We start from the raw sequence: 17,436 nt of genomic DNA, 5'->3' as shown, positions 1-17,436 counted from the left end.
ATAGGTTCTCTGATCTCCTCCCTAGTACCGATAGGAATTCAGATTGTGAGTCCCACAAGGGACAGTGATGAGTTGTGGAAGTAATGGCGCTACATAAGTGAGGAAAATAAATGAATATGTTCAGCTACGTTGTGCATGTGTAATATGGTGGTCAGGAGAGATGGCTGTACTTATAGTATAACAAATATGGAGAAAAGTCCTAGTACAGAATCACACTATTACCTATTGTTTGCAAAGAATTGCAGATACACTACAACATCACTCTAAAGAATTATCGCATTATCTCATCAATGCAGCATCACAAAGGAAAGTAACAGGTTCAGCTCTGCTACATCGTCAGATGATAAAGGTGTGTATGTATTTCTCCACTGTGATAAAAACCCCACGACCTGAACGAATGACTTCCATCTTTCACTTTTCCGCTGTCCTTTATATCATCACTTTCTCTATTCTCAGAAAAAAAAGTGACTTTGCCACCATGCACCTTCAAGAACATTTATGCGTTCACTAAACCAAGTGTCTATTTGCCCCTATTATTAAAATATTACATTCACTTTCTTCTTCACCTCCTCCTCTCCTTCTACACAAATATAGCAATTTATATTAATGTTCGGGAAAATTGTGTGCATGCCATGAGCAGCATTGTCTTATCAATAATATGGGCCATATCAAGCAACCTGTCACAAGAAACTACTTGATATAAAGAAGAGATTGCAGACATCTCAGCAATCAATATTAGGACGGCTACAGTATGGAAGATTCAGCTACTGCATATCATTTTGTCAGCATCTATTTCAATGACCAAATGAAGCATTAATTCAAATCATAAATCTATGGTGATTTAAATCTAGGAATGAGCACCTGCCTGCTTTAATGATTTATTTTGTACATTTCAGTAAGCAGGAGATTTGTCCATATGAACTGACAGGTCACCTTCAGATGCCAGCAGCCGACTGTTTATCACCAAGCAGACTAACATCTCATCTTAGCAAGTAAATATTAAACTAAAAGAATCCAATTGATTCTGGGTGAGGGGGATAAGGCGTCATGGCCATATTTTATTTCTCTCTCAGGCCATTAATGCTTTATTTTTCTAAATCCCACGTTTTATTTTTTCGCCTTCTCGCAGAATGGTAATTCCTGTAGCAGCATCTGAACTCAAGGTTATCATTTTAAATTGGAATGTAGGAGATAAAATAATTACCTATTTGCATCTTCGGCCGACTGCGACTCCCTTTACATTTTGACCTTTGCGATTCGGCAGTAACAAGTTCACAACTGTTTGCATTACTTATTTGGATTAATAATATGCTCTATTAAAATCACTATTTCTCCTGGATTACTGACTCGTTAAATAAGCATGTAAATATCTGAATAGAATGATCCCTGCCACTTCTCTAGAATAAAGGTCTATTGTCGAGGCGCTGAGGTGTCTCATATCGGCACCGCACCAGCTTTACCAAATCAGTTAAAAAATAAGTGGCCCAGGCCGTATTTCCTGGGGATGTCATTTTTTTATCGCCGTTTTAAGCAATATTATAAGACTTTATAAAATACAAATCACACATTAAAAGAAATGTGTTATCAAAAAATGACCTGCCAGTTAAATCAGATTATTATTAATATGTAAGAAAAAATGTCCAAAATCGTGCAATATATAAAGCTAATTCTAGGCTCACGTTTCCTGATCTGCGATGAAAACTTTACAGTAGCCCCATTATCTTCCCAGACAGGATTATAGTGTCAACTAACATTTCTATATACAGTAGATAACATAGACATTCACAATAGGTGATGTCACAACTCATCCCATCTCCCTTGTTACACAATGACCCTAAAGGTACCGTTACACTAAACGACTTACCAACGATCACGACCAGCGATACGACCTGGCCATTAACGTTGGTAAGTCGTTGTGTGGTTGCTGGGGAGCGGTCACACAGACAGCTCTCTCCAGCGACCAACGATCAGGGGAAAGACTTCGACATCGTTAAAACTGTCTTCAATGATGCCGAAGTCCCCCTGCAGCACCCGGGTAAAAAGGGTAAACATCGGGTTACTAAATGCAGGGCCGCGCTTAGTAACCCGATATTTACCCTGGTTACCAGTGAACACACGCCGATTCACCGCTGTGCTCTGCTTTACGGCCGGCGCTGACACTCAGTGCAGGGAAGCTGACGGTGGGGGACGTGACAGACATCGGAATGTGAGTATGTAGTGGTTTTTTTTACTTTTACAATGGTAACCAGGGTAAATATCAGGCTACTAAGCGCGGCCCTGCGCTTAGTAACCCGATATTTACCCTGGTTACAAGTGAACACATCGCTAGATCGGCGTCACACACGCCGATCCAGCGATGACAGCGGGTGATCAGCGACCAAAAAAAGGTCCTGATCATTCCCCAACGACCAACGATCTCCCAGCAGGGGCCTGATCGTTGGTCGCTGTCACACATAACGAGATCGTTAGCGGGATCGTTGCTACGTCACCAAAAGCGTGACGTTGTAACGATATCGTTAACGAAATCGTTATGTGTGAAGGTACCTTAAGGCTGGGGTCACACGAACGATGATTCTCTCAATCAGGCCGATTATGCTAATGACACACGGCACAAAATCTGTCAGAGAGTCGTAGCACAGGTAATTATAAGATGGTGAATTTAATTTCTCCATCTTCCCAAATGTGTCTATGTAAATGGGACTGAACTCGGATAACAACCAAGTGCAGTCCGATGTTTCACACGCTCCCATAGACATTAATGGGTGCATGTGCTGTTAGTTTTTTCTCATGTCACATCAGCATGAGAAAAAAGTTGTTGATCTGCAATTCCCCATAGTATAACATTGGTCCAAGTGCTATCCGAAAAAACATCAGATATAACTCGTCCGAGTTATACGCTCGTGTGTGAGTACCCTTATCCAGATCAAGTATGCCTCCTGCAGGAATCATGTCAGCGGCACTATTTCTGACTATGTTCATAAAACTGCTAAAAAGATCAGTACACATGAGCCTAATTTTAGGTTCATTGTTCAGTGCCAAAATTGCAAGATTTCAGATTTTGTTTTATTTATACAGAAAGTGAAATAAATAAACGTAATATATTTGGACATCTATGGTTTGATTTCTTTGCCTGTGTGGATTGCATGCGTTGCTACATCTGGTGAAAATGTTGTGTTAATAGCACCTTCAGAAATATATTTGCTTCAAAAATTGGTTGCATGTTCAATACTTATTTCACCCGCTATATATATACAGGGCCATATAAAAGTTCAGGCTCCGCTGGTCAAAATTATTGTGATTGTGGTCAGTTAAGCAAGTTCAAGATGAAATGATCTCTAAAAGGCCTAAAGATGATATGTTATTTAATTTCTCCTGAGCATGTCGATACCCCATAAGTTTGGGCTAGGAAACTAGGGCTAGGAAGGGAAGGAGCACTGTTTGACTTTTTGGAAAGAAAACTGTCTGGAAAGCGGACGCCATGTCTCATTTGGAGAGCCACTGATGTGCCTAAACAGTGTAAAACACCCTAATTTTAGAAAATACACCCCTCAAGGCTTTTATCCAGGGGTATAGTGAACATTTTGAACCCACAGGTATGACACAGAATTTTATAACATTAAGTTTTCATATTGAAAAAGTTAATTTTTTTCACAAAAATCTTTCAAAATCCCAAGTTTCTCACTTTAGCAAGAAGTTACATACAAAAAGTGGACCCCACAGTTTGCTACTCACTTTCTTATGAGCGCGGTAGTTCCCCACATGTAGTCAAAAAGTTCTGTTTGGACAAATGGCAAAATTTGAAATGGAAGTGGCACAATGTGAATTTTGGAACACAAATGTGTCTCTAGTTGGAATAGATTGTCGCATTTGGAGAGCCTGTGTAGTTCAAGAGCAAAAGGAGAAAAGTGACTGTTCCTTGAGACTTCCTGCATAGGACAAAGCTGTTGTGGATAGCAATGTGGATGAGGTGGATTGCTACCATTTTATACCAGGCCCTGGTCTCCCGCTTCACCAGATCCAGTTGAAGCGCCTGGTCCGACAAGTCAATGTCTATCATATATGAAGGAGACATTATTTGTTTTTTCCTGACTGTCCCACAGACCCTTGTATTTGCAGCATGGAGGGATTTGTATAGGGGGATTGTCTTTGTGTAATAGTTGTCACTGTCAGTATATACGTGGTATCCTAGAAGAAAAAAGGGAGTCATTAGCTCCCAATTTTACTTCGGGATGCAAATTGTCTGGCAGCAGTTTGGTGGGTTAATTTAGAAAAATCAGCCGCATTCTTATGGTATATCTTTGCAAAAATGTGATGTATTTATTCACATGTGTTGAGACAAAAATTGTATATACATACACACACACAGTAGGGAGTATAAACGGAGTAGTAACGTTTCGACCCTGCCTCGGGTCTTTCTCAAACTGCGTCTTTTAGATAGTGTGCAAAATTAGAAGTGTGGTCCCTTTAAGGGCTCCAATTGTTGTGGTGTCAGGATGTCCTGCTTGTGTGGGCGTGAGTGCGCTCCTTTTTTCTTAAATATATCACTGGTGGGTTAATTTGGCATTCCCTACCTTCGTAAACTATAGACTTTCATAGTGGGCTCGGCAAATGACAGCTGCAAATACAGCGGTGCTGTGGACAGATATTGTTGCAAAGTAGTAGGAAGTGATAACTCCACTACCATCGGGCTATAGGATCCCATGAAAGAAGAGAAGTTATCACTGAAAACTGCTCAGCTTCAGAGGCAGATTCTGTATCACTGCCTAAACTGCTGGAACAAGGGCAAAAGCCTGCTCTGTTGTGAACATTCTGCGGGGCATTTTTATATCGTTTATGTCTACCTAACAGAGAAACCTAAACCCTAATCTAACACTACTAGACCTAAACGTCATATAACACTACCAGACTTAAACCTAATCTAACAATACTATTTTTTTATGGATTTTTTATACTTTTGAAAAAACTGTAAGCCTAACCCTAACAAGCCTAACCTTAACTCTAATTATCCCTGACCCAAACCCTAATGGCTAACTTAAACTGCAAAGAATGGAAAAAATAAAAAGTATGAAAAAAAAAATGTAATTTGACAAGTGGGATGACATGGGGGGAAGTGATCAATGTGGCAATTAAGAGGTGGCAGAAAGATTTACAGAATCGGAGTTAGAATTTTTTTTTCTCAGACAGGACACTTGGACGTAGTGTATCTCTCTTCTCTCCCAGAACAACTACATGGAGAGAAGAAAGAGACACAGCACAAGTGCTGCCATATGTACTAAATATTGGGGTTTTTGATCACTGTGATATATCTATCACAGTAATCATAAACCAGTAGCCAATGAAAAATGCTGCCGATTCCCTACCATTGGAAGCAAACCTCTCCGCCTTCCCAACTAGATCTATATTGTCGTATCAAGAATATCATAAATTACAAGTACCAGGCAGCCCTTAATAACAAAACTGTAGAGAGATTTAACCTTATTTGGTCTCCTTGGGATTTCTTTTGAGCCATGTTAAATATATGACCTCTATGAGATATTAATGGGCCACACCATTCTATATTATAACCCCTCTTTTCTCCTTTTGTCTAAATCTTTGTGTGAGCTCTTGCTCTTTATGTACTTGAAAATGTTTAATCGAAAGTTAAAATATTATTATAGAATAATATTGATTGACAACCTATTAATGATAGTGAAAAATTAAAAATGGCTAACTTTTTTCCTTTGCCTGTAAAAATTGAAACATGTTTTTCAATAAAAATTATAATTTAAAAAAAAAATAAAATGTTGCTGGGTGCAGGAAGGCAGATCTTGGCAGGTGGACTGTGCATTTTCTGTCAGCAGAAGGAAGGTGACCGGGGGGATGGCAGATCCGGTATAAAGGTACTGTGGAGGGCTCAGGGACCCTATTTCTTTCTCCTCTGATGTTATATCATGTCGGAGGAGAAAGATTTTTTCTATATCCAGATCAATTTTTTTTTTACATGATCACTGTTAGTCACTAAATAACGGCAATCACGTGATCAGGGATCGGAGAAACTGGCCCTGATTATGCCTTCCAGAGTCTCAGCTACCCCAGGTAGCTGAAACCCCATGGAGTTTCCGACTCTGGGGGGGTGCTACACCTTATTCCAGATTGTCGTTTCAAAATGGCAATGAGGGAATAAGGCCGCGTAACAACCGCAGTTTTAATGCATATCGGCAGTCATTGAGTGGTTAAAGAAAAGAGTGCATTTTCTCCATTTTTTTTTCAAATAACCACTTGTTCAAAGGAATATAGTACAGACCAAAAGTTTGGACACACCTTCTCATTTAAAGATTTTTCTGTATTTTCATGACTATGAAAATTGAACATTCACACTGAAGGCATCAAAACTATGCATTAACACATGTGAAATTATATACTTAACAAAAAAGTATGAAACAACTGAAAATATGTCTTATATTCTAGGTTGCTTTGATGACTGCTTTGCACACTCTTGGCATTCTCTTGATGAGCTTCAAGAGGTAGTGACCGGGAATGGTCTTCCAACAATCTTGAAGGAGTTCCCAGAGATGCTTAGCACTTGTTGGCCCTTTTGCCTTCACTCTGCAGTCCAGCTCACCCCAAACCATTTCGATTAGGTTTAGGTTTGGTGACTGTGGAGGCCTGGTCATCTGGCGTAGTACCCCATCACTCTCCTTCTTGGTCAAATAGCCCATACAAAGCCTGGAGGTGTGTTTGGGGTCATTGTCCGGTTGAAAAATAAATTATGGTCCAACTAAACACAAACCAGATGGAATAGCATGCCGCTGCAAGATGCTGTGGTAGCCATGCTGGTTCAGTATGTCTTCAATTTTGAATAAATCCCCAACAGTGTCACCAGCAAAGCACCCGCACGCCATCACACCTCCTCCTCCATGCTTCACGGTGAGAACCAGGCATGTAGAGTCCATCCGTTCACCTTTTCTACGTCGCACAAAGACACTTTGGTTGGAACCAAAGATCTCAAATTTCGACTCATCAGACCAAAGCACAGAATTCTACTGGTCTAATGTCCATTCCTTGTGTTCTTTAGCCCAAACAAGTCTCTTCTGCTTGTTGCCTGTCCTTAGCAGTGGTTTCCTAGCAGCTATTTTACCATGAAGGCCTGCTGCACAAAGTCTCCTCTTAACAGTTGTTGTAGAGATGTGTCTGCTGCTAGAACTCTGTGTGGCGTTGACCTGGTCTCTAATCTGAGCTGCTGTTAACCTGTGATATCTGAGGCTGCTGAATCGGATAAACTTATCCTCAAAAGCAGAGGTGACTCTTGGTCTTCCTTTCTTGGGGCGGTCCTCATGTGAGCCAGTTTCTTTGTAGCACTTGATGGTTTTTGCCACTGCACTTGGGGACACTTTCAAAGTTTTCCCAATTTTTCAGACTGACTGACCTTCATTTCTTAAAGTAATACTGGTCACTCATTTTTCTTTACTTAGCTGCTTTTTTCTTGCCATAATACAAATTCTAACAGTCTATTCAGTAGGACTATAAGCTGTGCATCCACCAGACTTCTGCACAACACAACTGATGGTCCCAACACCATTTATAAGGCAAGAAATCCCACTTATTAAACCTGACAGGGCACACCTGTGAAGTGACTACCATTCCCGGTGACTACCTCTTATAGCTCATCAAGAGAATGCCAAGAGTGTGCAAAGCAGTCATCAAAGCAAAAGATGGCTACTTTGAAGAACCTAGAATATAAGACATATTTTCTGTTGTTTAACACTTTTTTGTTAAGTATATAATTCCACATGTGTTAATTCATAGTTTTGATGCCTTCAGTGTGAATGTACAATTTTAATAGTCATGAAAATACAGAAAAATCTTTAAATGAGAAGGTCTGTCCAAACCCTTGGTCTGTGCTGTACGTACACAAAATTTGAGTAGTTATAGAAATTTCAAAGATTGTTTTGGACCATTATAGATTTCATTCCCACAATGAGAATTTAGTGAGTTTTTTTATGTTGCATATTTTCTGCAACATTTGTCCACTTAGGACAACATTGTGCTTTTTACATGAGTTTTTTTTGCGCTTTTGACACTGAGGTTTTTTAAAAGTGACACGTTGTCGATTTCAAACATGCACCATCGGTCAGTTTGTGCTGCATTGAAAAAAGTACAAAGGGTATGAGATGCTTCTGAATCTCATCCAATTTGATGGAACTGTAAGGCTACGTTTTCTGCACAGCAAAAATATGCAGCTAGAAAAACTCAACGAAAACTCATCGGAACTTAACCATATAATTCCCAGTAGTGTATTTGAGGCTCTAAAAGTTTTACAGATGCTTACCAACACTTGAATTAAGATCCCCATTGTCCGAGTCTGCACCGTGCTGTGCATTGCCGCTGTGATAGTTGCTCATAGCTTCTAACTTTATTTTCTTAACCTTCATTGCTTCTGCTATTGCAGCATTGGTCGCAGCGGCAGCAGCTGCAGCCGCTGCTGTCAGACCTGGGTGGAATTAAAAAAAAATATCTATATAAATATATATAGTAAATATAATTTAGAAGCCATATGTGTCTCGTACATGGACATGATCAATATTAGGAAAGCACTACGAGTAGGATAACCATGGTGTATATAACTCCTTTTTCTATGTACTATTTGGGCTGTTCGTCAGTACGTTTTGCTGCATCAGTACACATTCAATTCTCCACTAGGTGATCGGGCAAATAAACAAGCATACCAGATGGAACTCTATATATTTTATGTTAAATACATAAACCCACCAATAAATACATGGTTCTACAGTTCCAATAAAAACTTGTAGAATTTTACCTTTGCTTTTTTATGTGGTCAATAATAAATGTAAAGTTCCATGTAATATTTTAACACGCCTCTAGTAAAAGTGATCTGTCAATCATTGCAAAATCTAGTGAGCAACAATGTTTAGAATATTTTAGTGTTACATGAAAGTAAACCAGAAATCTATATTACAGTAGATTACAGTTTTGTTTTTTTTGTTTTTTAAATAATAAACAGACATTATTTAGATTACAGGGATTTATGTATAGTTAGAAGAATAAATTAGGTATGCATTACATATAGTGTAACTCTACACACTCCTCAATCTATTGCATCCTTTTCAGAGTGCCTTGGGAACTGAGCTAAGCTTTACTCCATTTATACATCTTGCAAAGCTGTTCGAACAGATATTCCAGGTTGACTGACTTGACACATGATCTCAATAGGTAAAGAGGAGTACACTGCTGTCAGACACTTATGTCAGTGGCTTTTCTCCCTTAAGACAAAAAACATAAGGCATGTAGAAAATTAACATGCTCCACTTTTTCGTTTCCTTAATATCTGTGGTTAGGTTCAAGTTGAGACACCACCATACACATTAGATTGTATGCTGATATCTGGGTTTTTTGCCCATCTTTACGCTTAGCTATCAATTTGAATGGTCATGGAGGCAATCAAGTTTTAAATTGACTATTTACATCACAATGGCAAACGAATGTAATTAGGCAAATAGCCTCTTCAGAGAGTAAGAGGACAGGAGCTCTACGGTCACTTGTTGGTAGTATGGAGTTTGCAAATGGAATTTTTGGTTTGGCATCCTATCCTAAGTCATGGGGCAATGCCCATTAAAGAGGACTGTTCGCCAAATTTGTCATGTTCAACTGGACACAGATTTTTTTTATTTCATCTCACGGTTACGGAGATATTAGCATCCAAAATGTTTGGAACCTTAATAAGTGGTATCATCACTTATTTTTCAGTAAGGGCATTTACTTCTTCTCCCTGTATGAAGCTGACCAATCATAAACTGGTAGCAACACTCAAGGGAAAAAAGAACACACCCCCATTATAGCTCACAGAAGGTTTCTCAGTCTTTAGGCAGTCATGATGTCCTGGTCAAACCTCCTGCATGAGTCAGTGTGGTGGAAAGGACACTGCAGATGAGTTTAGCTGTGTCCTATTAAATATCTCCATGAAATAAAAAAATATATATTCTGTTCTGCAGCCAGTATTACATCATTTATCACGTTCAACATTTGGTGAAAGGTTATCTTTAAGATGATGATATTAACTTTTATGATTGCTACTTCCAAAAGTTGACACTAGAATTTTTGACCGCTCTCTCCATGAAGAAGAAATTTGCATATTTAAATTCCCAGATTGCACGGCATATAAGTCTCCTTATACCGGTTTGGTATTCTCTACAAGAAGTTTTACCCAAAAAGAAAGAGCAGCCATTCCCAAAAGGGTAAAAAGTATATTTTTATTAACAATTACAAAAATAATAATAATCATATAAATAGTCCAATAAATATAGCACAAAAGGGGATACATAAAATCAGGGACAGAAAAAAGGTGGGAACACCTGGAAATAGCAAAGCAGTATAAACAACAATACAGTGTTAATATAAGTTATCTACTTCCAAAGGGGTACAACGTGCCTATATATATATATCACAAATGTCCATCTAAATATAAATCTATATAGATATATATATATATATATATATATATATATCTATAAATAAAGTGCCAGTGCTGTAAATATAATAGACAACACCATTGGTCAAGACACGACAAATATCCCTTTAGATAGCAGAAGCAAAAATAAGACACAAAGTCAAATAAAGCTATGCATAATTACCACCAAGTATAGGTATCCAGGTGCCCACCTCACCCGGCGCATGTTTCGCTCTGAAAGCTTTGTCTGGGGGTCACCAAAACGTGCGTCGGGTGTGGTGGGCACTTGGATACCTATACTTGGAGGTAATTATGCATAGCTTTATTTGGCTTTTTGATATAAACTACTTATGTTTCATTGTATTTATAGAATCTATGGTCTGAACTATGTGACATTCTGTCTTATTTTTGCCTCTACTATCTAAAGGAATACTTGTTGTGTCTTGACCAATGGTGTGGTCTATTATATTTACAGCACTGGCACTTTATTTTTAACTAGATGGACATTTGTGATATATATATAGGCACATTGTATCCCTTTGGAAGTAGATAACTTATATTAACACTGTATTTTTGGTTATACTGCTTTGCTATTTCCAGGTGTTCCCACCTTTTTTCTGTCCCTGATTTTATGTATCCCCTTTTGTGCTATATTTACTGGACTATTTATATGATTATTATTATTTTAAATTGTTAATAAAAATATACTTTTTACCCATATTGGAATGGCTACTCTTTCTCAGTGTATGTTATATGTTAGCTCATGTCTCTGGCTAACAGGGCAATTCCTGAGCAGTGTATGGCCTGAATGGCACTCAATTGTCCTTATAGATCGCATAAAAAGAGTTTTTTATATTTATAAGGTCTGGGGGGTTGTTTGTCTTTGTGTCTTTTTTTTTTCACTGAAATGCTGTACTAGTGGTCAGACCATCTTGGTAAGCTGACTGCCGATTTTTCAGTTCATTGTGCTGCCAGCAACATACAGTGCAAGACAGAGGTAATAGCAGGAAATGGTGTAATTTTTTCTGGAAACTAATTGACAAAATAATATTTTGAAAGAATTCAAGTAAAAATAATATTTGGGCAAAAGATCATTATTGCAATTTGGTTTAATTCAAAATTTTGCAGTGTTTGCCTTCCATAGCACATGTGGTGTACAGTCTATTGCTCGCTATGGAATGAGCTTAGTGAGCTAACTCCTGTGACACCTGTGTAGTCTCGAAAGCCTGCAATTTGTTGCCATCTATTAAGTTAGCCATTAAAAGGTATCAACCACTGAGGACTCTCAATTCTAAATATTTTTCTGAGCTAACTCCGTCAGTCAGACAATTATGATTTACAAGGAGTTTGTAAATCTATTATCTTTCTTGAGATCCTCAGCTGATTTATAACCACAAACTCACCACGGTAGGTAACAAGCCAAACTGTGCCATAATTTTAATGAAACTTAATTGCAAAAAATATACATTTAGCCCTCAAAACATGATTTTAAATTTAAAAAAATGCATTTAAAAAAAAAATGTCCCTAAAAGGGGACCACAATGAATGTAGCTTTAACAACTCACATTTTATATAATTAAATTGAAAAGTTACAACATGTGTCAAAGAAGATAGTTAAATAGAGTGGGAGTATAAAAACAGTATTTGAAGGGGATATTTTATTTTCCGGACAGGCCATCAAAATCCGATCAGAGTGGCTCAAACATCTTGCACAACCTCTGATCAGCTACTTTCAGCTCTGTGCAGGTTGCGAACAATGAACAGAGCTTGTAAAGCATGACTGTTCGCGGTACGATGACGAGATCTGCAGTGCAGCTCCTTGCAATTAATAACAAATCTTGGGGTCTGTTTATCGGACTCCTACAAATCTGATAGTGATGAGCTACGACTAGGATATCATAAAGATAGGCAAAAACCATTTACAAGAGTATAATAATATGATGCTAATGTTATTCAAAACCATTAAATCAATAGCCAATATTACATTAATTATAATAAGTACAGTATGTCCATTAAGTTACATAAGTTAAAGGTTTGTTCTCACTTGTCATCTTCTGGAGTTTACTGCTCTGCTTTCTCACGGTTTGCTGAAGACAGTGATTTCCTTAACAATGTTTGTTTGGAATCGTTGAACGACTGGCCTAAACTGTGTGCGCTCCAATACTGCTCCAGCATCAGAGGAGCGCACGGACACTAAAATGAGCCAGACAGTGCTCTCCAGCAATCCGGCAGCTATACATCAGCGCTTACGGTGCTCTGTTGAAAATGGTTTGTAAGCACCGCATATGTTTTGACACATTTCTAGAATGCAGCAGTGGTCGGTAACCTAGACAACGATCATTAAGCAATGATATTAAAAATCTCTCCATTCTTGTGAATGGAGAAAATATTTAATAAGACTAAGATAGCAAATTGCTTGCTTTTACAATCTCTTTGCATTTTGAAAAACTCATTCACGACCTATGACCTATTGGTACATCATAGGTCATGTTGAACCATTTGATACTTTGCCACTGAGCTTGCATCTTTTCTGGCACATGAGAGCTGATCTGCCAGAATTACGTTTTTTGGTGTAAAATAAAATGCAATAACAGGCAATTAAAACATTGTAACTAACCCAAAATGGTATCAATAAAAACATCAGAAATAAGCCATCAAACAGCCCCAGATCCTGAAAAATAGAGGCACTGCAGGTCTCAGAAAATGGCACCTTTTTTCTTTTTGCATACTTTGGATTTTTACTCCACCATGCAAATAAAAAAGAACCTATACTTGTTTGACCTGGAGAATCACTTGGCATGTCAGTTTTAGCATTTAGTGAACATGGTAAATAATAATAAAAAAAACTATTGCGGAATTGCACTTATTTTGCAATTTCAACCGCATTTTCTTTTCCGTATTCCAGTACACCATGTGGTAACATCAATGGTGTTGTTCAAAATTACAACTTGTCCAGCGAAAAATAAGCCCTCATGGCCATATTGATAGAAAAATAAAAAAGTTATGGCTCTGGGAAGAAGGGGAGCAAAAAAATGAAAATGCAAAAATGGAAAGTCCCAAGGTCGTGAAGGGGTCAATGAAGCACACCCATCAAAGTTTTTATCCTCTTAATATATTGACATCATCATAATATATAGCACTGCGTATTTACAATTGCTCATTTTGCCTTTCTACCTAGGTAATTCTTCACTCTTTTCTGCTCTATGTAGAAACCGGAAGTAATAGTAATAATAATTTTATTTCTATAGCGCCAACATATTCCGCAGCACTTTACATTTTAGAGGGGACTTGTACAAGCAATAAAAGACATTACAGCATAACAAGAATCACAGAACTCAACAGATACCAAGAGGAATGAGGGTCGTGCTCGCAAGCTTACAATCTATGAGAAGTCTGTTTTCACTGCATTTATCATTCCCCTTTTCAACTCCTGACCCAGCGGATCCGCTTCTCCCACTGCCAGGGACTTTTTAAGTGACTATAGACTCATACAGGGAAAATAGACCTCCTGTTTCTTCATAGAGCTTAGAAGAAATCAGCTACTCAGTTTTTAATCACGTGATGGCATAGACCGAATGGAAAAAAATTAGCTGAGTAGAAAGGCAAAATGAGCAAGTACACAGTCCTATATAATATGATAACTGAAATATATTAAGAGGATAAAAACTTTGATGGGAGTGCTTCTTTAACCATTATTAATGTAAGTTTGTATTCTTTTTCAGAAACAATTTTGCCATTCTATTTTGCTGTATGGAGCCACAACACTGAGTTAACATTACATGGCAAGAGGTACAGCCATAATGTTAGCACTTCAGTCACTTTAACCTACTGGAATAATGAATATGGGAAATATTGTCTAAAGCAGACATACCCTTTAATAAACAATATGCTAAAAGAAATCCTTTTTTGCAATCACATAGTCACATTCAGGGAGACAATTTTCTCATCAATTCAGTGAGATATTGCATTTTAAAAATATATACTCACCTATATTTCTAAAAAATATTTAGCAAACTGCATATTAGAGAAGGAAAGTCAGCCATGTGGCATGTGGCAATAATACGCAGTCTTGGTTACAAACCATCTGATAGGCAGATGGCATAAAACTGATTCCACAGCTGAGATGTAGTGGCATGTCGTAAAAAAACCTTGTTTGTATTCGGAGTGTTAACAGAGCCATATTGAAATACACAATACATCATGGCGTTATTGCAGCAGTCTTGTTAGTTTCTAGCATAAATGCTCAATTGTTTTAATCCCTAAGGATATATAGTTGTATGAGTCAAATTGAAGACCAACCTGGACATCAAGCAACTAGAAGCTGGATTTACCTTCCTCTCACCTCTGCAGGATCCATCGTACAGTGTTTGAATAAAAAGAAAAATTAAAATGTAAATTCATTATTGAACCTAAACCTATATTTTAGGTAATTATATAAGCCGCCATCATCCGGTTGTTGGTTTGTCGGGGATTGAAATGTCCGATAACAACACCATTATTTGGGGAACAATACCACTTTCTGGGTGTAATTACAATAAAAATTAGTATATTATTATTATTATTATTTATTTATATAGCACCATTGATTCCATGGTGCTGTACATGAGAAGGGGTTACATACAAGTTACAAATATCACATACAGTAAACAAACTAACAATGACGGACTGATACAGAGGGGCGAGGACCCTGCCCTTGCGGGCTTACATTCTACAGGATTATGGGGAAGGAGACAGTAGGTTGAGGGTTGCAGGAGCTCCGGTGTTGGTGAGGCGGTAGCTCCGGTGTTGGTGAGGCGGTAGCTTCGTTGGTGATGAGGCAGCAGCGGTGTCAGTGCATGAATGTATATTTCCTTTTTTGTTAGTGATCGATATATGAAGATCTAAGCAGACTTCATCGGCGGCTAGGGTCACTCGGTCATCGATTCTCTTTCCCTCACGATTCAGACCAGTCATGCCAATGTCACTCAGATCAAACTCCGTCAGGGCTTGTCACCTTACTGAGAGTCGTATCGCAGGTGCCGAAAAGATGGAGAACTTAATTTCTCCATTGTGGCTGGGTCCGTGGTAATCGGACTGCACTCGGATGACATCACATGCACTTATAGACTTGTATATTACTTTATCGCAACATGCTGTGAGTGTTTTCTCATGCCGAATCAACATGAGAAAAGAATCGCAGATCTGCACTGCCCCATAGTATAATATTGGGCTTAGTGCTAACTGATTAAACATTGAATATTGCTCATCTGTGTTATACGGTCATTTGAGCGAGTCCTAAGGCTGGGTTCAGACGACCATATAAAAAAAAACATCCAGTCACATTCGCGGACTGGGCAGTTTTAATCCTGCAAAAAGTTTACATTACCTAGAAAATGGTGACAGCCCTTAACATGCTGAAGTATTTTAATACCAAGTATATGTAGAAATAGCAGAGTTGAATTTGACATTTAATACTTCAGAATGGGAATACATTAGTGCATTGTAATGCAATTGTCCAACCAGCAGTCCTGTGTAAAATCACACTTGGCAATATAACAAAATACAACAACGTAATCTTGGGTATATACTACACACTCATCTCTACTACATATGTAATCTGTACATCTGAAATGTTGATTTAAAAAATCAGAGATGACATAAAGAACAGATTGGATCCAGATGAAAATTAAAGAAGACAGACCATCAAAGCAAATGAAATCCTGACATTTTAATTACTGATAAGCAAAAATGCCAATAAATCATTTTAATATTTTCTGTAGAAAGCACATACTTCACGTACATGCAAAAAGTGCCAAGATTATACTGCTGCCTGCATCAGATGCAGCTAGGAAAGTAATACGTGGGAACATCATATATGGATGGATACTCAGATGGGCCAGTCAGCAACAAAACAAAAGGATTATGTTTGCCTTAAATTCACTTTGGTATATGCACTGTAATATAATGTCGGATTTTTTATAATAGGGAGATGGGAAAACTTGAGAACATTGGCTAAATGATTCTCAGGTCTTCCCTCCATCTATAGTGAACATTTGCACATCTACTTTAATTACATTGTAATCTTTACTGTGATTATTGCACACAAGGCCCACCAGCATTAAGGTCCAATGGCTATTTGTGAATAAACCCATAGACCCTAGTGGCGAGTGATTGGCTGCTAAGTCAGCTCCAAATGGTGCTGTCTTCTTCTGGACTCTTGAAGTCCATTATTTGCCCTCTTCTGGACTCTTGGAGCACATTATTTGTCTTCTTCTGGACTCTTGGAGTCCATTATTTGTCCTCTTCTGGACTCTTGGAGCCCATTATTTGTCTTCTTCTGGACTCTTGGAGTCCATTATTTGTCCTCTTCTGGACTCTTGGAGCCCATTATTTGTCCTCTTTTGGACTCTTTTGGAGCCCATTATTGTTTTAGAACTTGTCAACGCCATCTTGACCCTGACCCTGACAAATTATGTGAACATGGTACAAATAGTAATTTCCTAACACAGAAGTTGAAGAGTCATCCTGATATCACAATGTAGATTTTCCATAGTTACACAAAATCCAACAAACTTTAAAATCCAGTTCATTGTGACTAGCATATGCAAAATTAGAAAATTAGCTCTGAAATATCTATATATAGATTACCAAGATCAAATGCCTTTATGAGCAGGGGCAGCACAGTACGTTTACTGCGATTCCATTATACATTGGGTGTTTAAAAGGAATCTGTCAGTAGGCTCAACACTCCTAAGCCATCAATGCTCCTAAGCCATCTACCTGGTCATGTAGATAATAGAAAACTGAATAAAATGATATTTGCAATCAAATGTCTTATTCCAGAGAAAGACACAATTTTCTTAATATGCAAATGAGCTGTGAAGAGCTAGGGGCCCGTCATTGACCTTCCTGAGAATCTGCCTCAAAGCTTATTGTAAATGAAAGGGGGCATTACCAGTGTGCCAAATGTAATGACTGACAGTTTTCTCTCCTGATCTACATGTCTCACACTG

General features: G+C 38.2%; 1 protein-coding gene across 13 annotated transcripts in view; it reads right to left on the bottom strand.

Annotated features, from left to right (window-relative positions):
* Nucleotides 1–17,436, bottom strand: part of DACH1 (dachshund family transcription factor 1) — a 519,671-nt gene that overhangs the window by 237,859 nt on the left and 264,376 nt on the right. For all 13 annotated transcript variants that reach the window (XM_069758153.1, XM_069758155.1, XM_069758154.1 and 10 more), the window contains exon 3: nucleotides 8,309–8,470. In XM_069758153.1, the coding sequence (XP_069614254.1) occupies nucleotides 8,309–8,470 (162 nt within the window). The remainder of the gene's footprint in view (nucleotides 1–8,308; nucleotides 8,471–17,436) is intronic.

Source organism: Ranitomeya imitator, chromosome 3 (assembly GCF_032444005.1).
Source record: "Ranitomeya imitator isolate aRanImi1 chromosome 3, aRanImi1.pri, whole genome shotgun sequence".
Taxonomy (NCBI): Eukaryota; Metazoa; Chordata; class Amphibia; order Anura; family Dendrobatidae; genus Ranitomeya; species Ranitomeya imitator.
Note: the sequence above shows the minus strand (reverse complement) of the source record. Positions and strands in the feature narration are given on the sequence as shown.